The 25,931-nt window shown below is 43.1% G+C and overlaps 1 protein-coding gene and 1 pseudogene across 3 annotated transcripts; one reads left to right on the forward strand and one right to left on the reverse strand.

The window, feature by feature from the left end:
- On the reverse strand, positions 1 to 23,213 carry VPS33A (VPS33A core subunit of CORVET and HOPS complexes). Of its 3 annotated transcripts, XR_002480808.2 has the most exons (14): positions 23,095 to 23,206; positions 21,413 to 21,478; positions 20,837 to 20,964; positions 19,765 to 19,951; positions 12,814 to 12,930; positions 11,481 to 11,655; positions 10,479 to 10,672; positions 9,046 to 9,172; positions 8,091 to 8,158; positions 7,392 to 7,529; positions 5,098 to 5,235; positions 3,272 to 3,440; positions 2,187 to 2,484; positions 1 to 1,817 (listed from the first exon to the last, which is right to left on the reverse strand). XR_002480808.2 is itself a non-coding variant. In XM_021698699.1 (13 exons), the coding sequence occupies exons 1-13, from the start codon at positions 23,194 to 23,196 to the stop codon at positions 2,303 to 2,305; spliced, it is 1,791 nt and encodes a 596-aa protein (XP_021554374.1). In that variant the 5' UTR covers positions 23,197 to 23,213; the 3' UTR covers positions 1,859 to 2,302. The 3 variants fall into 3 exon arrangements, 2 of the variants coding, with proteins under 2 accessions (XP_021554374.1, XP_044777237.1); XM_021698699.1 differs by lacking the exon at positions 1 to 1,817 and having other exon boundaries at positions 1,859 to 2,484; positions 23,095 to 23,213; XM_044921302.1 differs by lacking the exons at positions 1 to 1,817; positions 9,046 to 9,172; positions 10,479 to 10,672 and having other exon boundaries at positions 1,859 to 2,484.
- A 1,810-nt stretch (positions 23,214 to 25,023) lies between these two features.
- Positions 25,024 to 25,872, forward strand: LOC110588330 (annotated as a pseudogene).
- Positions 25,873 to 25,931: the final 59 nt, after the last annotated feature.

Consider the following 25,931-nt stretch of genomic DNA (forward strand, 5'->3'; position numbering starts at 1 on the left):
AATGCTATTGCACACTTAGGAGACTACAGGATAGTGTAAACATAATTTTTATATGCACTGGGAAACCAAAACATGCATTTGACTCGCTTTATTGCAACGTTCACTTTATCGGGGTGGTCTGGAACCAAAGCCACAATATCTCTCTGTATGCCTGTATTCTCTTGCTCTACAGTTAAACTACAATTCAAATACTTCTCTGTTGGCTAAATTCAAAAGTGTATAGTAAGACACAGAACAGTGCCTATGTAGACTTCTTTATCTACATAGACTTCTTTTTTATGGAGTTGCCGGTGTGGCAGAACTGTCTACCTAACTAGACAAAAGTCCAGACATGATGTAAACAATCCGCCCTCTCTAGGAATAAATGTACCATTCACATACCCTTTCTCAGTAAGGGCATACTCCTTCGAGACAAAGGCTGCTTCAAGTATTAAGTGAACTTACACAAAGGCGTATAATATATAATTATCCACCACTTTCTATTTGCATACAAATGAAGCAATTGATGTTTTTAAAGTCTTCTGCTAAATGCATTTTAGGAGCTGACCTAACTATGCTCTGAGCAAGCAAGTATAAATTCCCAAGTGAATGTAGACACGTGAGACACAACTGAGTATCTGTTCATAGGACAAAAACCCCAGCCAAGGAGACCTGACCAGACTTGAATTGAATCCCATGAGCCAAAAACATTTGAGGGACAAGGTGGATTTCATTCTCTAGGCGGCTGAGGCTGACAACAGCTGGGGCTGGAAGGTATAAACTAATCTCCCTGGGATAACAAGTATTTAAAAAAGGATTTTCTAAAATAGGCATAGTTTTTTTAAAGACCATTTTCCAAATACTGAATGTCAAGGCCAAATTGAATGCATGAGAAGCAGATCTCTTAAATATGACCTCTTCTACTCCTCACTCTTAAAGAAAGCTTTTTTTGATTGTAGAATTTCTCTTTCACTCATAGCATGCAATGTGCTACCAGAAATTCACTCACGAAACAAAATGAGAATAAAACGTGTGGTTACTGATAAACAACAGAGGCCACACCTCCCCTGAGGAGGGATGCTGACCTTGATCCCCCAACAAAGGGGAATCTTGGGCAAGGGCTACGAAGCCATCCATTTGGTCCCCTTCTTGGATTTAACTTCCAGATATTAGGATGAAGCAGGAGGGAGGTAGGGAACACACGCAGGTTTCCAGACTCTCGACCAATACCCTGCTCCTCTGTCCCACAGGCTAACCGTCTCCTGCAGGAGCAGCTGCAACTGCTGGACTCCAAGACCATCGATGAGCTGTCCCAGAGAAGGCTGAGGTCACCGGACCAGGGACTGCAATGGAGCAGTATGTTTCCAAGCAAAACAAATACAAGAGGCTGAGTGTGGAGAAGTACATGCGACAGTTACTGTGGAGGTGGTGTCGCCAAATGCTGAAGAAGCAAGAGTCATTGCTGTTCACGGTGGGACCAGCTGGTGCTGGGGCCCATGATGGGTGGGGAAGAAAACCGACGCCTCAGTGGAGGCATCTGCCATGGAAACGTCGTGGAGTGAACAGCACGTATGCTCAGAAAGTGTCTTTGAATAGTGTTTAAGAAAATTCTCAGGAAGCTGCTCCCCAATCCTCACGTTCCTCAATGTAAAAAGCCCTTGATAAGTATGAGACCCATGGAAATTTAGCTGGTCAGATGAACTTTGATTTGGAGAAAGAAGTCCTTCCACCCCTCTTGCTTTACAGAAGCAGAGGAATTGAAAGCAGAAGGAATCAACACTTGCCTTAGTGATCACCTAAGACAGAGGCTGAGGACACCAAATATAATGTGCCATACTCTGTAGGAAAAAGAAATCTCAACTCAGTGACAGGACCAGCTCTTGCCCCAACACCCAGCCCCTGCCCCAGGCATGATGTGCCTTCAAGAAAGCACTGTTTATTAGGGGTTAGACTTCCCACTTTTCATTTTTACCCATCAGTCTCTGCCTTCCTAAGAACTGACCTCATTTGTGCAGCTGTATAAGATTATCCATCCCCACCATCCTTAATACGTTGCCAGAGGTCTCTAAGGAAGACCCTGAGCTTAGAACATTAACAACTGGTGTTTCTGTTAGCCAGGTGGATTCTCTTCTATTCTTTTTCTTCAAGAAATTAGAAACACAAAAGAGAAGCAGAAAGGAGAAAACAATGTAATTGAAGAGGCTGACCCCTGAAGTAAATTCTGTATTCTTCTGTTACTCTTCAGTGGGGTTTCACTTCCTTTTGGCAGCTTCTCCAAAGGAGCAGTTTATTTTGCAGTTCGTTCAAGTCGACTTTGATCAGCCTAGAAAGGTTTTTCCATTAGAGACTCTATCCAGCTGGCCCCATTCATTAGCTTAGTGGTGGCAATGACATATTCTGTACCTCCATCTTCCAGCTGGGAGAGAAATCTCAAGGCCGCGATTTCAGCAAAGGTTACGCCCCCAAGGAAAAATATCAGAGTGACTCGGTTTTCTCCTGGTTGACCTAAAAGGGAAACATTTCAGAATTAAGAATTATTATGGGTGCTTCTCCTCCCATGTCTTAAAAAACTACATCATGGGGGGCACGTGGGTGGCTCAGTTGGTTGGGCATCCAACTCCTGGTTTCAGCTCAGGTTACGATCTCATGGATCGTGGGTTCGAGCCCAGGCATTGGGCTCCGCGCTCAGCAAGGAGTCTGCTTGTAGATTCTTTCCCTCTGCCCCTCCCACCACTCACTCTCGAACGTGTGCTCTCTTCCTCTCTCTCTCTAAAAATAAATAAATCTTTAAAAAAAACCCCGCATCACTGGGGCGCCTGGGTGGCTCAGTCAGTTAAGTGTCTGCCTTCAGTTCAGGTCATGATCTCAGGGTCCTGGGATCGAGCCCTGAGTTGGGTTCTGAGCCCAGTGGGGAGTCTGCTTGAGATTCTCCCTCTCCCTCTGCCCCTCCCCCTGCTCACTCTCACTCTTTCTCTAAAATAAATAAATAAATCTTAAAAACAAACAAACATGGCATCATATATAAGAAAAAAAAGTTAACTGTGTCTTGGTACAAACAGTTCCTTTGAAACTCAGGAACATGATTTTGATCTCAACTCAGAGGTTGAAAGCTGCTACTCCTGAGGGAATGATGGGTTCTAGTGCTTACACTACACACTGGCAACTAACAAAAGAGGTGTACGGGACTCTGAGTCCTGCGTACCTTACAAATGTACTTTACAAAGCAACTGCACAGTCCACGAAAACCACAGCAGCAGTGCGTAACTGCTACAGATCCTGGCCACTGACTTACGTTTCTTTTGCAGTCCCGTGGGCAACGGCTGCCGTTCTTCAAAGTGGGGCCCTGGGAGTATGCGGAGAACTTCCTCGATACTGCGCCAGCCAGGCCGCGAGAGCAGCTGCGCCAGCCGCACGCTGAGAGGGGCATAACCACTGTACACATACGATATGTCCGTGGGATTCTGTTAAATAATTAAAGGGGGAAAAGTGTGTAGATACAGAGACATAGAGCCACTGAACAGCGGCCTTTTGGGCAACCCAAAATTATGTGATTTGGCTTTGAAGGCAGAAACACAAACTCCAGCAACGTCCTGCTCCAATCCACCCCAGCTTGGCCTGATTCTTAGCTGCCTGAGGTTCACTTTCAACTCAGATCTTGCAAAAGCCACTCAAAGCATCTCTAGGTACTGACTATGAAATGCTGTTATTTGCTTTGGCAAGAAACTTCTTGGAGGGAAAGCCGGCACTCTCTAGCTGAGCAACAACGTGCGTATCCCTTGAACTCAGTCATTCTACTTCCAGGCATTTCTCCTACAGAGGGGCTTGTCCACCAGAATAGACCAAAGCCCAGATGTATTAGCTGCAACTCTGTCTGTTCTAGCAAAAGACTGGAAACAACCTGAATTTCTATCAAGAGAAATCTGTTAATCATAAATTAAGGTTTATCTGCAAAACCACTATGTAGCAATTAAAAAAAAAAACTTATAAAAAAGAATGAGGTAGATCACAGAGGGATCTTCAAGATATAGTATTAAGTGGTGGTTAGCGTGGGTGGGGAGAGGCAGGTCAGAACAGGGAAGAGAACTAGTATACTGTTTACCCTGTACAACACAGAAATTAAGAGTTTCTATATTCCACCCCTGGGGGGAAGATAATCCAATTTTGCCACTGGTGGAGAAGACTTTTTAATTATTAGCTTTTGTTGCAGGAGGCACCCTGATAAAGTTCCTATGAAAGTCTAAAAAAAAAAATAAGAAAAAGAAATTCAGAAAAACTGGACTCAACAATAAATGTAAGGCAAAGTACACTCTACTTTGGAAGTCAATGGTATAAAATATGCATCATTTATGTTAAAAGGTCTGCAGATTCACAGAATCTTCCTGGAAGGATAGATTAAAAAAACTGGTTACAGTGGTTCCTTCTGAGGGAAAACCATGCTGAGATGTGGAGGGAACCTGACTTTTCACTGTTTGCCTTATTTTTGTATGGCCGACATTTTTACCACACGTGCTGGACATTTTCCAGATTCTTCACCACCACCCCCGCCCCCCTCCCCGTGCTCTGTGTCCAGGAGGCGAACCTGTAGGCTCTATGCCAATGTGCTCCCACGCCCTCTTTGGGTTTGGCCAATGGGAGGCACGAGATGGAACCTGGAGAGTGGGCAGCATGTGAGGTCAGGGGTTTATAGCCCCAGCTTCCTCTCTGTGACACTGCTGGAGACTGGCTGTGTCTCTCCACCAGAGGCCTCTCATCCCTCGTCTTGTCAGATGGCCTCTCCACACAGCTCTTCTCTTCAAGTTCTGGAACAGGTTTCTGCAACAGTTCCCTCTCCTTGCCCTCGGGCCCAGGCTGGTAAGGAATCCCCACTGCAGGCCTTTTGCTGGCTCCCACCCTGCCCACATCTTAAGAAACTCCCCTCAAACTCCCCGGCATCAGAGCGCCCTTTGTTCCCTGCTGGGATTCTGGCAGATATGATACGTGAATGCATTACTTTCTAAAAAACATTAGAAAACCATTCTAGAAAGGGCAAGGTGGATGTATAAATCAAGTAGCCTAGGTGGCCACGATAAACCGTTAACCAGTAGGTAAACTGAGTTGAAGTGGAGGGGTGTGTCTCACCTGTTCGTTCACATCATCCATCCAGAGGCGTAGCGTTTTCCGGATTGTTGGGTAATTGTTTCTGCCCCCCATCTGTGGTTTCAGCAGGCCAGCCTTCTCTAGGTTGTACAAGGTCAATATGTGCTCATAGCCGTATGTCTGTAAGACAAGGCGTTCGGATTGATGTCAGATCAGGAAAAGAGTTTCTGCCACTTTCTAAAAAGAGCACTTCCAACAAATGGATTTAGTATGTACTGTGGGGCATGTTACCCAAATCCACGGAAGGACTGTCTAGGGGCACAGGGCAGCGTGGAGGATGAGACCTGCCTGCCCATTACAACTAACCCAGCTCACTGCTTCAAAGACTGATTTACAGTTTTTACTTTTTTTTTTTTTTTTAAGATTTTATTTATTTATTTGTCAGAGAGAGAGAGCACAAGCAGGGGGAGAGGCAGAGGGAGAAGCAGGCTCCCCCCTGAGCAAGAAGCCCGATGTGGGGCTCAATTCCAGGACCCTGGGATCATGACCTGAGCTGAAGGCAGCTGCTTAACAGACTGAGCCAGCCAGGCTCCCCTACAGTTTTTACTTTAAAGTCAGAATTTATGGACCCAACTTAAATGAGCATCAAGTAAATTAATATATATTTTATATGGGATATAATTTGATACTTAAAAAAAAAGAATGAGGCAGATCTATACATTCCGATAAGAAAGATCTGGATATATTCTTTTTTTTTTTTTTAAGTATTTATCTGAAAGAGAGAGAGGGTATGTGTGTGTGCACGCGAGCAGGGGAAGCGGCAGAGGGAGAGGGAGCATCTCAAGCAGACTCCCCACTGAGTATGGAGCCCCACGTGGGGCTCCATCTCACGAACCTGAGATCACACCCTGAGCTGAAACCAAGAGCTGGATGCTCAACCGGCTACACCACCCAGGCGCCCCTGGATATACTCTTAAGGACAAAAAGTATAGTAATAGAATACTTTATACAGTAGGATTTTATTTCTATTTTTAAAAAGATACAGTAGGGGCTCCTGGGTGGCTCAGCTGGTTGGGCAACTGCCTTCGGCTCAGGTCATGATCCTGGGGTCCTGGGATCGAGTCCCGCATCAGGCTCCCTGCTCCTCAGGGAGCCTTTTTCTCCCTTTTCCTCTGCCTGCCGCTCTCCCTGCTTGTGCTCTCTCTCTCTCAAATAAATATTTAAAAATCTTTAAAAAAATAAATAAAAATAAAAAGATACAGTAAATAATAATAGTAATAGCCAACACTTACATAACACTTTCTGGGGGGGGGGGCAGTGTTCTGTTGCAAGCCTGTCACACGTGCATTAACTCAGTCTCTTTATTCTAACCCAGCGTGCTAGGTGGCATTACTATCTCCATTTTACAGAGAAGTTTAAATAACTTGCCCAAGGTCACACAGCTACTTAGTAACAGAGCTGGGACATGGATCCAGCCAGTCTTACCCCACAGTCTGTGAGTGTGAATATTCTTTGTCTGTAAATGCAAACAAGGGAGTCTGGAAGCAGACCAAACTGTTGCCATTGGTCCTATTTGGGGAGGGCGATGGGGGTGTGAGTGAGGTGCAGGAAGGATCACATGTTGCTCCAGATGCTTCGCCTTATTTGAATCTTATACGATGAGAATGCATGTGTTACCTATGTAATTTTTTTAAAATACCAAAAAAAAAATTTGAGCATTTAGTTTTAATAACAATGTACTTAACTATGGCTGGTGGTAGCAAGTAAATACTACCTGAGACATTTTCAAACAGAGGAGAGAATTTTTTAAATAATGGTGGCCTTTTCCTAATCGTGAAGTAAAACAAGCTTAATTTATGTACGTCTGCTAAGGGATTATCATCAGAAAATTTGCAAAAAGGTCCCTTCCTCCATCAAATGCAATCTGGTTAAGAGCAAGGGCACCAGACCCCAGTTCCCTGGGTTTTGGCACTGGCTCTGCCACTCACTAGCCAGGTGACCAGGGGCAAGTTACAAAACGACCTTGTGCCTCAGTTTTTTCATCCATAAAATAGGGATGATAACAGTATCTAATTCACAGGGCTGTAGTGAGGATTAAACAAAAGAATACATTAAAGCTCTTTCACTAGAGCCTGGTACATAGTAAATGCTCAATAAACATTAACTATTATTATGCAACCACCGTAACAGTGATGGATACCAAGGACAACCCCCTCTAGGTGTTAAAAAAATTTAAAAGACAGTGGAAACAATACACCAAAATAGGAGCTTTAAGCTGTACTTTTTTTAAAAGATGTTTCCTCCTTTGGTAAATTAGTAATTTGAAATCTACTGACCTGGAGAATTTCTCTTTTGTAATAATCCAGAACTTTTTGTTTGAGTCCACTATTGCACACGGACTGGAGGCAAACCAACCTTAACACCTTGATCAGCGGGTGCTTTTGGGCAATACAGTCTTCAATGTAACTATTGACCTGGAAACAAAATATATAGGTATGTATCCCAGCATCCAGTTTGGGGGCCTAACAAACTTGGTATTTACGATTATTTTTCAAAGTGGGGGACACACTCAGACAATGCAACCGCCTGTCTGAACATAGCAGACAGCCTTCTGAGAGGTTCTTGAATGTCTGGGGCATCTGTGACCATGTCTGTCTCAATAATAGAAGCGATTTATTGGCCGCAAAGTAATAGGAACTTTCTTGGGAAATAGATTTTCTAGAAAATAGGAATTTCCAGAAATTGCATAATTTTAAATGTATTAATAGAGGTGGATATTTACAAGAATTATATGAGCAGGTCCCTCAGAAAGCAAATATCTTCATTTATCTACGACAGGCCTTAAAGATGGTTGGTTTCAGGGGCTGGAGAGCAATGCTAACGACCCATGACTTGGAGAAATCTGGACTTCCACATTTTGCACTTGCTCTTAAAAATGCCTCGGCAAGGCATGGGAATCAACACGGTTGCTTTTCTAGCTATAATCTGACGTTTGACAAATCACCAGTGATTTGCTAGTTTTACTGTTCACATACCTTATCAGTGTCTATTCCAGACATAAACTCCTGCTCCACTGTTAGTTTATCAAAGAAGTCTTCAGAAGCTAAAATGTAATTAGCAAATTTGCAACTTAGAAATTAAATAAATGTTGATTTGAGCAGTGTGCTTTTCTACACAGAAGATAATTAAGAAACAAGACGCACAAAAACGCAAGCAAGCAAAAGGCTCAAACTGTCATCTGAAAACAATCTTCTAAAACATGGAAAACCCTACAACCCTGTGCTCCTAAATTACATCGACATGCAGCTGGCCACTGTACCCCTTTGCTGTCCTTAGGACTCAACACAGATCCCAAGAATTTAGCCTTGGTACCAGGGAAAGCTAATCTCCCTAGCACTTCACTATCATCATCAAATTCAACCCCATTTTAACGGCTTCCTATTAACAGGAAAACAAAGGACTGATTTTCCAACACCATGTTTTACTTCAGATTCAAAGTAGACTTCATAATACACGGCACCCATGTTTTATGAATAAATTCGTCTTTGATTTAATACACATCTTCTGAGCTCTTTCAAAATACTCAACATATGATCTCTCTACCAATTCTGCAGGAAGTTTTCAAGGGAAAAACAAAAACAAAAGCAGAAACATCACATTGCTCTGATGAACCCTTAATAAGAGGGGAAAAAACTAGATAAAAAAAGAGCCTCATTATGGTGGCAAACTTACAGAAGAGTTTTTTTTTCTCTTATCACTATTCCAAATATCTTGTCTTAGGATTATATTAATAACGGGGAAAAACTGAGTTAACCACAAATGAAACACACTTAACTATGAACATGCATGCACTTAATTAACACAGAATGACAAACAATGTTCAAATAGAGCTGTCTTTCCCAAGGAGGTATCATGGTGCCCGTGACCCTGGCATCAGAGTATGCATGCAAGTTAGTCCCGATGAAAATCATCACTCCAAAGGATACTCACTGGTAACATCTTTGATTAACTCAGCAATCGAGGTGTGGTTTGCAAGTGAGCCTCTTGCTGCCTGCATGTGGGGCAGCTGGGAAACAAACTGCTTGATCTCCCCAACCGTCTTAGCATTGTGCCTTTCCTGAAATGGGGGAAATGGCAGACCCATCAAGCAGGGGAGATATTTTATTTATTAATTTATTTTTAGAATTATTCTGCTTCTTTTTCAAGATATTATTTATTTATTTGAGAGAGAGCGAGAGTGAGCACGAGCAGGGCAGAGGGGCAGAGGGAGAGGGAGAAGCAGGCTCCCCAATGAGCCGGGAGCCCAGCGCGGGGTTTGATCCCGGAACTCCGGGACCACGATCTGAGCCGAAGGCAGACGCTCAACTGACTGAGCCACCCAGGTGCCCCGAAGGTATTTTATTTTTAAGTGCTCTGCTCTGTGTGTTGCTCACAGGATGTATAATTTATATCAAAGTAGAAAAAAGAATGGAATACAAATAAATCAGGCCAAACCCAGCTCCGCCGTTACAAGAAAAACAGAGAAGATGAGTTCATGGTGCCTGATTACTGCGTTAGTTCTTCAGAGAGCAAACATATGAGGTTTTCTCCTCCTATGCCCGGGTTCCTATCGTAATTAGTATTTGGGGGCATCTGAGTATTTGTGGGGGCACTATTAGGTTACCCACAAATACTTCTGAATAAAAAACAAAAACATTATGTTAAGAGGGAAATGTAAACAGCAAAAAGTGTCCTCTATAATAAAAAAAACAACAATGCATTCTTACTGCTGAATCTCAATCTTGAATATTGTCCACAAAGTGAACCTCGCTTAGTGATGGGATTTTTTTTTTTGCAAAACTGAATCATGTAAACCAAATGTAACTTCAGAAATGTGAAAATCAATGAATGAATATAATCCCTCAGAAAGATGAAATCTAGAAATACATACTCGGTGCAACATTCGTTTTCAAAAATTCTCCCAGTTTACGTTTCCAAAGTCTAAACATTCAGAGTTTATCATCTTACTGAATTTTCCTGTTTCCAAAATGAGCTCACCCAAGAGTAAACGAGCATCCAGGCAAGAGGAGGCAGGAGGTGATAATGAAGCGCCTAAACTTAGAGCTTTCACCCAAAACCGCAAGTTCTATTCTAGAGGATCTTTTATTTATAGTACAGCCGGCTTCCTCTTGAGTGAGGTAGGAAATAACGAAAAAGGAAAAGGTAACACAAGTATTTCTGACGAAAACCTGTAAACTGCAAACACTGTTCCTGCCACCCTGCAGAAAAAGGAGCCAACTTACACCTTCTGTCATGGGGCCTGGGAACAAGCTCCAAAAGAAACCCTGCACGTTAGGAGAGAAATGTGCACCTGCACTGAAGCCCAGAGGCTCTTCCTAGCCTGTGACCCAGAGCTGCAGCACGACACAGCCAAAGCGCCTCACCTCAAACGCTGCGGAGATGACCTTTGCTTTCTTGCTAAGCACGGAGCCCACCGCGTTGAAGTTTTTGTCTCGGATCTCAGCATAGAGCTCCTCTGCAGAATTCAGCTGAAGCTTCTTTGCTTCCGTGGGGAGATCCTTCCCAGCATCGCCCTGCTTCTTCGGTGCAAATTTCTCCGGAGGTAATTTCACATAACCTGAACGACAGTGGAAGGGAGCAAGCACCTGTGTGCCTTTACTGGAAGAACGGATCAAAGTGCCGGGCACAAAACAGGATTTTCCAACTCAGGAGAGAAGTAAGCTAGCTTTAGGAAACAATGGCATATAATACTAAGGTTTTGATTTTTCCACGATCAAAGTACGCTTTGATCATAAAGAAATACATCAGGACTATTATTAAACATTTCTGAAATTTTAAATGCTGACAGAAATAAACAAGCATGGTGTGGGCCAAAACCAAACCAACATGTTTGTGAACTTTGACCTAATGATCTGTCACACCTAAACGCTAGGAGGCCTCCCCCATCTTCCATCTTGTGTCTCCAACCTCGAGTGTCGGCCCTTCCCTGGATACGCCCCACTGCAATGTCCACAGCAGCATCCCTGTGTCTCTGATGAGGCCTGCCACTCGCTGTGGCCCTCTACATCTACCCCTCCCCAAATCCAGTGCAAATGCCACCTCTCCAACAAGCTTTCCCAACAACCGCCAGCCACGAGGGTCTGCATTCTCCAAACCGCAATGCCACCTACATCTAACCCAGGGCCACTGCTCACAGGGACAAGCAGAGGCCTGCACACTAAGCATCCGGCCAGCTTTCGTGGGACCTACAACAGCAGTTTTTGCTTGGATTTTGTTTAATCTGGTGTCCGAAAGCCAAAAGTCAGTATTGTATTTTCTCAAATATCCTCTAATTTAAGAAAGCATCTCCTAAAAAAAAAAAAAAAGACCTTTTGGAGATTTCTATCCAATGACCTTTCAGGAAACACAGAGGTCACTTTACTTACTGTTCTGAATGCCATAAATTTCATCAATGAGTCCTTCATATGTAAGCTGAGTGGCGAGAGGCGTTAATAAGTCCACGTTTCGATCGAGCAACAAGAGATTATCAAAAACAGGAAATATTGAATTTTGGCTTCCTGTAAACTCTCTCTTCATCCTGATCATCATATTGGCCACTTGCTGGAAAAAAAACATTGGATCAGGTGGGACTTTCCTGGGAAAGTAGCCTAGTTTAAAATGTAGCTAAAAACAGAAAGACAATCAAAAAATTTAAAAAGGAGAGGGCGCCTGGGTGGCTCAGTTGGTTAAGCGACTGCCTTCGGCTCAGGTCATGATCCTGGAGTCCCAGGATCGAGTCCCGCATCGGGCTCCTTGCTCAGCGGGGAGTCTGCTTCTCCCTCTGACCCTCCCCCCTCTCATGCTCTCTCTATCTCATTCTCTCTCAAATAAATAAATAAAATCTTTAAAAAAAAAAAATTTAAAAAGGAGAGAAACTGTGGAAGGGTGAGACTGATCAGAAATAAGCAGTCAGAGAAAAGCGTCTGTGTTGGCCACCCACTCCCACCACGCATGTGCTCTGATGGCAGCCACTGCTCTTCGAGGCATGAGAAGGCGGATGCAGTCTGTTCGCGTTATTTGAGGGACTCCTGTAAAGTGGCCATGAGCACGGACCCAGCAAGTCCTCAGTCACTGCTGTAGGGCAGAGACAGGGTTAGGTTTCTGCGAGCCTCTGGTCACAAGGTTTTTATCAACTAATCAGCGTGTAACCTTGTTTTACGTGTTTCTATTTAAAGACACTTGATTTCCTATAGCTTGTTGATTGACCCACAATGAACTCACTGCCAACAGCACCATCACTCACGCCTGAGGGAAGCTGAGGCAACACGGTGTTCTCTCGGAAAGGCCCATCACGACCTTCCTGAGCTCAGGGACACAGGCAGTGCTTCAGGACCACCCTTGGGGCCACGTGAAACAGTGAAATCACCAAGAGAAAGCGCAAAAATGCAAAAAACGCGCTGTTAGGTAGTGCATGGCCCTACATAGTGGCAGAAAGGACACCTGTTTACCGCCTGAGAGCCCAAACAAGAAGGCAGAGCATCGCTGTACTGGACGTCAGCTGGAAACGCGCACAGTGGGCAGCTCAAATTTTTTGCCACTCTTGACATGTCTGCAAGCAATGCAAGTATCGATTTGGGGTTACAAGTACATTTCAGCAATTAGGTGAATTCACACATAAATAGGATTGACTGTACTTGTTTGTAAATAGCTTCCTATTGCTCCCCTTTTGGGTACCAGGGCACCCCTTCCTTCACTCCAGAAACATGCACCATTTCTTACCCTGGCACACTCTCCTTTCCCAAAGATCTGGGGGATTGTCCCATACAGAGCCTGCAGAGTCATGAGCCCCTTGGCTGCGTGGTAGAGGCTCGTCTGGTCACTCTCCAGGTAGCACTCCTGTGGGGAGAAAGGGTGGTTACTGTTAGGCCCCAGTCACTGGGTGCTTGCTGGGTACCTGCCTCTGTCTGGCGCTGGGACTTTCCCCTTATTTCCCCCACTTTGCCTGGAAAGCTGGGGACACAAGACCGTTTTGTCAAGCTGCTACTTGGCAGTCAAGAACACAAGGCCAACAGCTGTGCTACTGGAATGCAGCTGTGGAAGCACCTGGCAGAGCCTTCTGGAAGAAAAGTATTCACCAACCACACCAATTCTTATTTATCGACTCTCAAGTAAACTGATTAACAAAGACGGACAATGAGAATGGGTTCTCTCGCTCCCTGTGGGGAGTGCAGACTTTGGGAGGGCACTCTGGGAAGGCCACATGCTAATACCCACAAAGGCACACATTCTTTGTGCCAGAGGACCACACAACAGAATACTTAGCAGTTTTCACAACATGAGATTTTCATATATGCTGATAACAAAGGTCCTAACATGTTGAGGAGTGAAAAGGGGTAGCTGAACGAAATTTAGAGTCTGATCTCATTTTCAGAAAATACACTTTACTTTATAAAATATATAAGGTATATTTCGTCAAGGCCAACAAAATACACACAAAGCCAGTTGGGAAGCGAGAGGGGAAATGCTCAGTTCTGACACTGACTCAGGTCGCCCTGATCTGAGCCCCTCTGTGCCACTTACCAGCTGCTCCCTAGGCCAGTTACATAACCTCTGTGTGCCTCAATTTACTCATCTGTAGAAGGGAGTACATTCCACATGGTGTAAGGAGTAAATGAGGGCGCCTGGGTGGCTCAGTTGGTTAAAGCGACTGCCTTCGGCTCGGGTCATGATCCTGGAGTCCCTGGATCGAGTCCCACATCGGGCTCCCTGCTCCGCGGGGAGTCTGCTTCTCCCTCTGACCCTCCCCCTTCTCATGTGCTCTCTCTCATTCTCTCTCTCTCAAATAAATAAATAAAATCTTTAAAAAAAATAAAAATTAAAAAAAAAAGGAGTAAATGAAGAAAATGCATGTAAAACATTAAATCCCAGCACTCGAAACATATAGTAAGTGCTTAATAAATGGTAGCTTTTATTATTTGGAATTGTTTGTATATTTTTCACAATCATTATCTCCTCATAAGTCAAATGGTACATGAGGCGCCTGGGTGGCTCAGTCGGTTAAGTGTCTGACTCTGGATTTTGGCTCAGGTCATGATCTCAGGGTTGTGAGATCGAGCCCCACATTAGGCTCTGTGATGGGTGTGGAGCCTGCTTAAGATTCTTTCTCTCCCTCTCCCTCTGCCTCCCCACAAAAAGAAATAATAAGTCAAAATGGTATATCGCACCAGACACCTGCTCTCCACCCACCCACCCAATGTGTCTAGTCTCCAAAGCCAGGAGGGAAAGGATACCAAAGGGATTAGGGAAGACAGAGTGGAGCACTCGAGCACTCCGCCCCTGGGAGGAAGGAGGGCTGTCCCCCGAAGACACTGTGAGGAGTATCTGGTCACCACTGGAAGCCCTGCCAGATGATGGCTCTTCCAAGTCTGGGGTATTTTAATATTTCACTGAATAGGAAAAGTGAAAAAAAAATGTCTGAAGACACACTTTCTGGCAAAATTACTTAAAACTCCTGATTGGAGCAGAAGTAAGATAAAAATTCAAGAAAAAAAAGATTAGGGAACATCTCTCCAAATAGCATTCATATTATTATTATTATTTAAGATTTTTATTTATTTGAGAGAGAGAGAGAGAGCATGAATGAGTGGGGGGGAGGGCAGAGGAAGAGGGAGAATCAGACCCCCACTGAGCAGGAAACCTGACGTGGGGCTCAATCCCAGGACCCCAAGATCACCACCTGAGCCGAAGGCAGACACTTAACTGACTGAGCCAGCCAGGTGTTCCTTAAAGATTCTATTTTTAAGTAATCTCTATACCTGACATGGGACTCAAACCCACAACCCCGAGAGATCAAGAGTTGCATGCTCTACAGACTGAGCCAGCAAGGTGCCCCAGCATTCATATTATTTTTAATTTAAAAAGTTGTATTACTATAGACATTCCTTTTTTTTTTAAGATTTACTTATTTTTATTTTAGAGAGAGAGAAAGTGAGCGAGCATGGGAGAAGGGGCAGAGGGAGAGGAAGAGAGAGAATCTCCAGCAGACTCCCCACTGAGCATGGAGCCTGACATGGGACTCAATCTCATGACCCTTAGATCATGACCTGAGCTGAAATCAAGAGTTGGATGCTCAACCGAAGGAGCCATCCAGGCACCCCAGACATTCCTTTTATAAGGCTATCTTTTAAAAAAGATTTAAAAGTTAAAAACAGATATTAATCTTGAATTTTTTGCTCTAATGTAAGTGTCGGTGGAGTGATAATTTGTGTTAATATCCCAACTCTATTGTGCACTTGTGGAATTTTAAGCCAGGAGACATTTGGGAGGGACAAATGCTAATACTGTTAACATTTAAATACTTTTTGACCTCCAAATCCCACATGCCTACACAATAGAACAGCCAACAGTTTCTATAAAGGAAACAGGTTAATATACACTGATTTTTACGTGTACATATGAAGGCTGTGATACATTAATCACTGTTACTGAGCATGATACATTAATCACTGTTTCTGAGCATTCAACAGGGTGAACTCTGATTCCCACATTTTATACAGAACAATGATGGAGAAGATCTTAATCACATCCCCAAAGCATAGAAAGATCTACATGTGCCTTCTGATGCCAAAAATCACTAAACTATGCTCATTGTTTAAAATCACATAAATATGTAAAATTACGTCAACTCCATCAGAAATTGGGGCTGAATGAGGCGCCTGGGTGGAATTCTCAGCTTTACCACCCAGGCAAAATCTCTGATTTCTAAACAGAATCTGAAGTGAACTTACAAAACCAAGAGCTTGAGATTCCCAGCAGAAAATAATTCTGTCCTTTTTTTGCAAATCATCAGAAAAACAAACAGGAAATCTCTCCTCTGGACAGGGTCTGGCATGCTGGGACAAGTTTTCCTCAGCTGCTACCAATTCACATTAATTACAGAGACGCGAATTAATGACATGTGGGCATTCCATTACAGCTATACGATGAAATAGATATAGCAAAATGGTAATTCCAGAATCTAGGTGATGGGTATATGGGTGTTCCCTGTCAAACTCTCAACTTCTGTGTATGTCTGAAATTTTTCATTTAAATGTTGGCGGGGGGGTAGTCTATACCATCTTTGGATGAGATTCAGCGTATAAGCAAACCAGTAGGGAACATGGCAGAAAAAGAGCCTTCATTATTCAAATTAGTCAGTAGTGCCACTGAGATCTACTGCCTCAAGTTAACCCTTTTAAGGCGGTGATCACTGTTAACAAGGTCCTGGGGAAGAAAACGTTTCAAATAATTTTTTTGTACAACACCAGAGGTTCTCAAAAGTTCTAGTCTCCATCACAAGCCCATGAATCAAGGAAGAAAATATGGACAAATGTGAGTGCACTGAAAAACACGCATGGCAAAAACTACCATAAGCAAAGTCCAAAGACAAATGTCAAAAGAGAGTAAAGAACAGTCTACAGGATGCCTGAGTGGCTCAAGTCGGTTAAGCGACTGCCTTCGGCTCAGGTCACGATCCTGGAGTACCGGGATCGAGTTCCGCATCGGGCTCCCCACTCAGCGAGGAGTCTGCTTCTCCCTCTGACCCTCCCCCCTTCTTGTGCTCTCTCTCTCTCACTCTCTCTCTCAAATAAATAAAATTAAAAAAAAAAAAAGTCTACAGTTACAGGGCCCACATGCACAGTGACCTACGTACAGGGTTATTCACCACCTCCAACAGCACAAGATGAGAAACGCTGGCATATCCTACAGAAGGGGACTGGTTTGATAAATTATGGTAGCTCCAAACAATGCAACAGTATGCAGCTTCAAACAAAAATACAGAAGCATTTTCACATACGGTAGAAAATGATCTTGAGATAATATTATTAAGAGAAGAAAGCAAGATACCAAACTTATACGGTTTATGCCACCATTTGTATAAAGTGGGGAGGGTATTTTATATATATTATGAGCTGTAGCTACATAAAGCATCAAAAAAAGAATTAGTAATAGTGATTGCTGCTGACAGGGAATTGACAGTTTGAGCACTGGGAGGCTTACTTTTCACTCTGTACCCTTTCTTACTCAAAGAAATCATTGTGCAAGGATAACGTTCTCAAAAACTTTCAAGGGCACCTGGGTGGCTCAGTCGTTAAGCGTCTGCCTTCGGCTCAGGTCGTGATCCCATGGTCCTGGGATCGAGCCCCACATCGGGCTCCCTGCTTGGTGGGAAGCCTGCTTCTCCCTCTTCCACTCCCCCCCACTTGTGTTCCCTCTCTGTCTCTCTGTCAAAAAATAAATAAATAAATAATCTTAAAAAAAAAAAAAAAAACACTTTCAAATCATTTTATTAAAGATAAAGTAATATTCTTATGAGAGAAAGTGTTCTTTGAAATAAAGATGGTAAATAAAGCAAATACATAAACTTACATTTGCAAGAAAACTCTTAGTTCTGGAGAACAAAGGCGTGCACATTTGCTATAAACATATGTGGAAAATAAGCAGTGGAGAAAACCAGGGCTGGAACAACTGGCTACCCATCTGGAAAAAATTAAATGAGCCTCTACCTCACACCACACACTCCACACAAATACACAATTCAAGCTAAACACCTGACCTTTTTTTTTTTCTTAAAAAGCAAAACTTCCAAGACTTTTGAAGGAAAATATAAGATTTCCTATATCTTCAGGGTGTAGAGGGATTTAATAATACTCAAAAAACACAAACTAAAAGAATAAAAGTGATATATTTAACTACTTTAACTTGGAAGACTCCTACCTCTCAGTGTCAAAGCTTACTACAAAACCACAGTAATTGAGAGAGTAGGGTGCTGGCATAAAGACAGGCATATTGACTAATGGAACAGAATTGCGACATCAGAAATAAACATTTACATTTATGGATGACGGATTTTCAACAAGGGCACCAAGACAATTCAATGAGGAAAGTACCACCTTCCAGTGAATGGTACTGGAACAAATGGACAGCCACATGCAAATGAACGAAGCTGGATCCCCACCTCACATCAGGTAAAAGTGAACTTAAAATAGCTCAAAGACCTAAATGTAAGATTGAAACCATAAAATTGTTTGAAGAAAACATAAGGGTCAATCCATTACTCTGGGTTAGGCAACGATTTCTTAGATGGAACACCAAAAGCAAAAGCAACAAGAGGGAAAAACAGTTAAACTGAACTTTAAAATGAAAAATTCTGGGTTGAAAAAAAAAAATCTGTGTTTCACTTTTACCAAGTGAAAAAAAATCACAGAATGGGATAAAATATTTGCAAATCATGTATCCAATAAAGAACTTGCATCCAGAACATTCCAGAATTCTTACAACTCTTCTAATGAAAAGATAAACTACCCCACTTTAACAAATGCACCACACATCAGAATAGACATTTCTTTAAAGGAAGACATACAAATGGCCAAGAAGCACATCATTGGTCACTATGGAAATGCAAATCAAAACCACAATGAGATAATGCTTCACACTTTCCAGGATGGCAAACTTCAAGAAGACAGATAACAATGTGTTGGTGAGATTTTAAGATTGGAACCCTTATCTATCTCTGGTAGGAGCAGAAAATGGTGCAGTCACTGTGGAAAGGTCTGTCAGCTCCTCCAAATGTTAAACACAGAGTTTTACCGTATGACCCAGCAATTCTACTTCAAGGTATATGTAAGAGAAATGAAAACACATGTACATACAAAACCTTGTAAGAATGTTCGCAGCATCATGATCGCCGACAGATGAAAAACCATCATCTGTCCACTAAAGATGAATGATAAACAAAATGTGGGCTATTATTACAACAGAATACTGTTTGACAATAAAAAGGAATGAAGGACTGATAATCTGCTACAACGTGGATGAGCGTCGAGAACATGATGCTAAGAAAGAGGCCAGACACAAAAGACCACGTGTTACATGATTTCATTGATAAGAAATCTCCAGAATAGGCAACTCCGTACAGATGGCAACAGGCTAGTGACGCCAGGAGCCGCGGAGGGAGAGAGGGGGTGACTGCTAATGGGCAGAGCGTTTCTTTCTGAAAGGAGAAAAATGTTCCACAATGAGACAGTGGCAATGGTCGCACAACTCTGAATACACTGGAAACCAGTGAACTGCACACTGTAAAAGGGTAAATTTTATGGCATGTGAATTATGTCTCAATAAAGCTATTACAAAAATAAAGCACTTTAGGGCGCCTGGGTGGCTCAGTCGTTAAGCATCTGCCTTCGGCTCAGGTCGTGATCCCAGGGTCCTGGGATCGAGCCCCGCATCGGGCCCCCTGCTCAGCGGGAAGCCTTGTTCTCCCTCTCCCACTCCCCCTGCTTGTGTTCCCTCTCTCGCTGTGTCTCTCTCTGTCAAATAAACAAATAAAATCTTTTAAAAAAAATAAATAAATAAAGCACTTTATGATGGGAAATGTCTACAGGATAAAAGATATCATAATGAAAAGACAAATCACAGATTGGGAGAACGTACTTGCCGCTTCTATAAGTACAGTGACTCGTGTCCAGAATATACAAAGAATCCCTTAAAAAGAAAGAATGGGCAACAAAAAAGAACAAGCTGAAGATGTGCTGAAGAGAAAAATCTTAAATGTCAATAAGCATATGGAAAGAGGCTCAGCTTCACGGCAATCACAGAAATGCAAATGAAAACAGGATCGCTGACACTGCCATGCTCACAAATACGACAAAAATCAAAGTCTGACATTAAAAAGAAGAATGTCAAACTTACTTTGAATGCACCCTCCGATTCCATGGATAAGAGATCCCCATCAAATGGAATGAGGTCGAGGCTGTACTCCTCCCTATGAATAAAGGATCCCAGAACACCCAGATCCTTCAACCGCTGTTCGCACAGTAAACTACGTCGCGGCACAAACAAAATGTGGAAATCTCTTGCTGGACCACGTCTGTCTTCACTGCAAATGAAGTAACATTTGTTAGATTACAAGCACCTACGAGTCGTAGCCTATTTCACTTATTTTATTCCCAGCGCCTGGCCCGCGGCCTGGCACACAGCAAGCATTAAATAAATGCTGGTCGGATAAACATACACATATTGACTTCCAGATTCCAACTGTTACATAGTTCCTCCTTTGCTCTCTTTTTCCGTGACAGGAAAGAGGCATTGATTCACAGCCAGTGTTTCGTGATGCATTTTCTAGCTTTCTCTTAAACCGTTTATGGGGCTTTAAAGCTCTCAGGTTTATTGAAACAGGATATCTGTGTCTTACTGAAAACAAATGACTCTTTAACCCCACCAATGCAGTGACACAGTCTTACAGGAAAATGAAAGATCACTCTTGACTCCCAGGTCTAGTCTCCTTGACAGTGGACTTCCCAAAATAGCCCATATGCTTTTAAGATCTTAAGGGCCATATCAATCAACTGTACCACAGAATGCAGATGGGGCTGAGAACTTCCTCTACAGATTGGATGCTATATTAAATTTTAATCAGCTCATACTTATTTTGCTTCTGAAATTCAAGCACACTATATTGAGAGTATTGAAAAATAACCATTAGGGGTTTTGGTTTTGTAATCAGAGTCCTTTCTATTGATATAGGTCTCAATTTTAGCTGTCCTGAAAAATGGGGTTATATGTTGCCCCCCTTCTCCAACTGTTTGACCAACTTCACGAGTTTCCCATCTGCCGTCTTATGTTCTTTCATGCCTGCCCTGTTTTCTAAAAGACCACCTTTTCATGCACTGGCAAGATGAGGAATTGCAATAAGAGGCTCAGGACGTTAAAACCATGAGAAGGACCAACCTCTTTTGGACCAAACATAAGCTCTGAGAGATACCTGAGCACATTTTCGGCAATTATATCCATCAGTTCTAGCCTGGGTCTGACAAAGAAGATAATATTCTTGACATCAGCTGTGGGCAAACGACTTCCTTTAAGTGTGAACATTTTTTCCACTTCATGTTCCTAGGAAAACACATACACAAAAGGTTAACAAAAACCCTGAACTTCACCTATCCTATCCAGATTCAGACATCATTAACACTCCCAGCCAAATGACATTATTACTTGATTAGCAAAATTTAGTTTCCCCAAAGTCAGATGTATAAAGGACAAAGTTTCAGGATTAAGTCACTGCTACTGCACCTGAATTCAAATGACTCTCACACGAGGAATTGTCAGTGACACTAAGTAATGGTCACATAATACAAGGCTAGTAATTTCCCTAGAATTAGGATCAGCATAAAATCACTGGCCAATGGACCACTGTATAAAGAATGTTAGACATGCATTAGTATCACTGTCTATAAAGACCAAAGAGCTTTGCCAATTACTCGGGAGAAAATGTAAAATCCTATTATTGCTGAAGTTTAGAATTATTAATGCCTGAACAAAACCCAAATAGCTCATTTACCTTCAGTAATGAATATTGTGCAATCAGGCCAAATGGTCCTGTGAGGTACTCGTCCCAAACTATTGCCTGTAGGAGAGGAGAAATACTCTCGTTATGGTTAATGTCAGGAATTTCAACAACACCCACAGAAAACAGCAGTCATATGTAGTAGGAATATTTGCTTCAAAATCTGAATTAACAAAAATTTTAATTGGCTCTAACCACATTCATATCTTACAGGTCTAAAGAAAAACCAGCATCTGGACAAGTGATGCTACTGTTGATTTTTTGGGGGTTTTTTTTTGTTTAAAGATTTATTTATTTGGGGGGCGCCTGGGTGGCTCAGTCCTTAAGCGTCTGCCTTCGGCTCAGGTCGTGATCCCCGGGTCCTGGGATCGAGCCCCGCATCCGGCTCCCTGCTCAGCGGGAAGCCTGCTTCTCCCTCTCCCACTCCCCCTGCTTGTGTTCCCTCTCTCTGTCAAATAAATAAATAAAATCTTTAAAAAAAAAAATTTATTTATTTGGGAGAGAGAGAGAGAGAGTGTGAGTGAGCGCACGGAGCGAGGGGGGGCAGAGGGAGAAGGAGAGAGAGAATCTCAAGCAGACGCCGTGCTGAGTGCGGAGCCCAACTTGGAGCCCAACACTGAGCCCGATCCCATGACCTTGAGATCATGACCTGAGCAGAAATCGAGAGTCTGACGCTTAATTGACTGAGCCACCCAGGTGCTCCCTTCTCTTTTTTAACTGAAATTTTTACTGAGATAAGTGTAGGTTGACATTTATTTGTAAGAAATAATACAGAGAGCCCTTGTATGCTCTGCCCAGTTTCCCCCAATGGTAACATTTTGCAAAACCAGAGTACAATATTACATCCAGGATACTGACATTGATCCAATCCATGATCTAATTCAGATTTCAGTATCATTTCTTGAGCCTGAACTGGGCACCTAGGACTTAGCCTGCTTTTTTTTCTCTCATGGCTGCTAGTACCCACTCTATCTCCTGCGGTTCTATTCTTTCTACGACTGATTCTTGAGATTCCCCAGTTTTCGTTTTCTTTTCGGAGTTGTACTGCCAATTACGTAAGGGGGCCTGATAAATCCTAAGGGGAGAGGAGAAAGGTGACACCGCTTAGAAGAAATCCAATCAAGCCTCTGATCTACAATTTCTCACTCAGTTGTGAGCTGAGTGGTGGTAAACGTCTAACAGGAGAAACAATCCTCAGAACGGTCACGTTAAAACCTCAAATAACTCTAAACTTCTTTCATAATCCGTGTGAGCAGCAGATTTTAAGATGTTGGAGCTTCAGGGACTTTCGATGGTTCGATATGCAACGACACGCATGATCGCTGTAATGCATGGACCATCTACGTCCTTGGGCCGGACCCGCCTCACGCGTCCGGGTCTCAGGGGGCACCAGACCTGCCCCTCTGGATCTGAAGGGCACCTGACACAGGTGGTTCACGAGGGACTGCGATACCACAGTGGCTTACTCTGCTGCAACAAAACAAATGCTATGCCACGCCGACTCTGTGGACTGTGTGCCTCAGGACCAATCGTCAGGTCCCTCTCCCCGCCTCACTGGTCCCACTTGTTCCCCTCCTCGGGACCTCGTACACCTGGAGCTCAGGCGGCCAGGCACCGGATTAGACCAGGCCGGACTGGCGGCTGGAGAGCACTGTCGCCGCCTTCCCGTCCCTCACCTTGCTTCCCGCGCACTTGTCCAGGAACTCGCGCAGCTCGCGACGCACCGCCTCGCGCAGCACGTTCAGGTTCACTCGTCCGTAGGACAGGTGCGCCGCCATCTTGCCCCACCGCCCCCTTTCCCGGCTAAGCCCACGGGCGCGGTCACGTGGCGGCTCGGTCACGTGACCGAGGCGGCTGACAGCACGCAAACCCGGAAACTGGAATGGGCCGACGTCTGCTGTCTTTCCCGGCCCTAGCCTCCGCGGTTTCCTTCTTCCCCGTCGGTTCCGCCATTCCCCCAAGACCCCCGGCCCCATCCGGACCCTCCCTCAGTCCAGGAGTCGTTGGGCGCGGAGAATTGAGTTGAGAGACGGGGACTGGACCCTACTCTTTCTTCTTAGCAGCAAGCATACCCGCTATAATGGAAATCTTTTGTAGCAATCAGAAAGCCCTTCGCTTTGCTCTCTTAGTTTGTAGGCTAAACTTTACCAAAAAGGACAGCGGCTGAGGGAATCTGTCATGTGACGTCTCTTTAGCTCTTCCTGGTAAACTGCCACTGCCTGGTATTTCACACAAATACTGTCCCACGTGGAATCCAGTTCCCACTGCATCAGTAAAAATCGTATGTTTCCTTGTGAGTTGTGAGGATCAAAAAGATGGAATTTACATCATGTTTCATATTAAAAGCTCAGAAGGGTGCCTGGCACTTAATTGCTTAATAACTATTGTTTTAGGAGGATATGTGCGTTTCAATACTTTGAGGGTAGAAATTGACTATTTGGGATGTGAAAGAGGCTTGAAAATGTTGGGTCTTCGAGTGGATGGCTCCTTTCAATTCTATATATACACTCTATATTATGAAGAAAGGGCTCACTAAACAACTACCATGAGGTTCTGAGTAAGCAAAGAGCAGAATTTGGGGAGGATGCAGAAAAGCAATCAATCAATCATACATATATACACACTTGTACTCTGAATTCTACGATTCATCAAAACCGTTTAGATTTTAAAATAACTTGTTTCCACTCATGCAGACTTCCACGCCCTATTTCTCAACCCGGTTTTCACAGTGGTTCTCAACCTGTATCACAGATTCTTGTCACATGTGCAGGCTTTCTGCCCAGCTGAAAATGTGTATTATTTTAGCACCATCTGTGAGAATACATGTTGAGCTCATCAGGCCTTGTCATGAACTGTTAAATGAGGCCACAACTTACAGTTAAGAGGTGAAATGCTCAAGGCTAGTGAAATCCCAAGCATGCAGGAGTATAAATGAGCAAGACCAGGATGATAAACTCTCCTCCTCAGACAGGATCAGGATGCTAGAAGATGATCAACATAGGTGTTTAACCTGTATAGAGACCCAATGTTTGGAAACTATACTGCTGTAGTTGCCCTATGACTATTGCAGACCTTAGTGTTCTTTTTAGTTTTTATGGATATAACTGACATGTAACATTGTATTAGTTTCAGGTATACAACATGATTTGACCTAAGTATAAATTGCAAAATGATTACCACAGTAAGTTTATAGTTTGAGTCTTTTAATCCCCTATGGTTAGTACTGAAGTCAAGGACTAGTGTCAGGGTATTATTTAGGTTAAAGTAATGTGCTTGTTCAACTGATAACTCTGCTTTGGAAATATCGACCTGTTGGTGAGTCTGTGCTCATAAAACAAATGTTTGGTTCAGTAGTCATTTTGCTGAACATCCCAGCAACTTTCAGAGTTTCTTTGTAAAACGTCATGGATTGATAGTTGGTACTACCTGCTGCCATATGTATTTTTGTCAGGTAATATAGTGTGATATAGCAATGGATAATAACCTTAGTATTTATTTTACATTAAGTGGGTCATAGGATGCTTTGAGATGGGGATACATTGATTTCTTAAAAGCTGTTTATCAGGTGGGGTCTTAAGATGGCTGCTGGGCTGCCGGCTCCTGACGGAAGAAAAGATGTGGAGTGGGCTGCTACCTCCTGGCCTAAATGAAAGTGATATTGAGTTGAATTCTGAAGATGAAGCCCCATTAGAGAACTCTGGATTTAACTTACAGGAAGATAAAGAAGATGGGGCCATTACAGAAACAGAGATCTCAGATTTCCCAGCTGATGGACCAAAGCCTGGAGTAGAGGCAAATGTAAATCCATATGAAGAATGCCCCTCTGGAATTCCCTTAAATATGTGGCATAAATTTCAAGAATTGCATTAAAAACATTCTGAACAGAAAACCTCAACTTCAGGATTCAGAGGGAAAGAAAGAAAACGCTCCAGGAAAGGTAAATTGAAAAATGAAGAAGATTCTCATAGTGAACAGACCTCAAGTGAAACCCAGTGGAAGGAGCTTACTCAGTATTTTGGAATCAATGATAGGTTTGGCCCCCCTGTTAAAAAGAAAAAAATTGACAAGTCAGGCCTTGAAAAGAGCATAGACCAGGCTGTGGAAGAGTGGAACATTGAGAAGGCTGAGGAACTCAGCAACCAGCTAGCTACTCGAGAGCTTGGTGTAAAAATTGCCAAGGCGGTTGCCTGCCACAACTCTGTAAAAGCCAAAAAGGACGCTGAAAATTCACAGGTTGCCCAAAAAAAAGAAACTTGCATGGGGGTTTGAAGCAAAGAAGAGATAGGAAACCAAGAGCAACATGGGATATATGTAACTTGCCAGAGTTCCTCAAGACATTTGAGTCTTGACTTGGGTTTTTGCTTGAGTCTTCAACTGCTCAATTTACTGAAAAGATTTACCTGCTTATGTTAACTATGTCAGGAAACTGATAGATTGGAAAAATAAGCATAAAATTTGGGAGTTGATTATTAAATCTTTTCAGTCTTTTTCTAAAAAAAAAAGCTGTTTATCA

Source organism: Neomonachus schauinslandi, chromosome 14, assembly GCF_002201575.2.
Source record: "Neomonachus schauinslandi chromosome 14, ASM220157v2, whole genome shotgun sequence".
Taxonomy (NCBI): Eukaryota; Metazoa; Chordata; class Mammalia; order Carnivora; family Phocidae; genus Neomonachus; species Neomonachus schauinslandi.

Excerpts from the sequence above, each read along its gene's own strand:
- VPS33A (XM_021698699.1), bottom strand. The coding sequence starts at position 23,196 with ATGGCGGCGCACCTGTCCTACGGACGAGTGAACCTGAACGTGCTGCGC. Across the intron at positions 9,173-10,478 it reads TCATCTCCGCAGCGTTTGAG|GAAAGGCACAATGCTAAGAC; the intron begins GTGAGGCGCTTT and ends CCCCCATTTCAG. Across the intron at positions 2,485-3,271 it reads CACGGGACTGCAAAAGAAAC|GTCAACCAGGAGAAAACCGA; the intron begins GTAAGTCAGTGG and ends TTTCCCTTTTAG.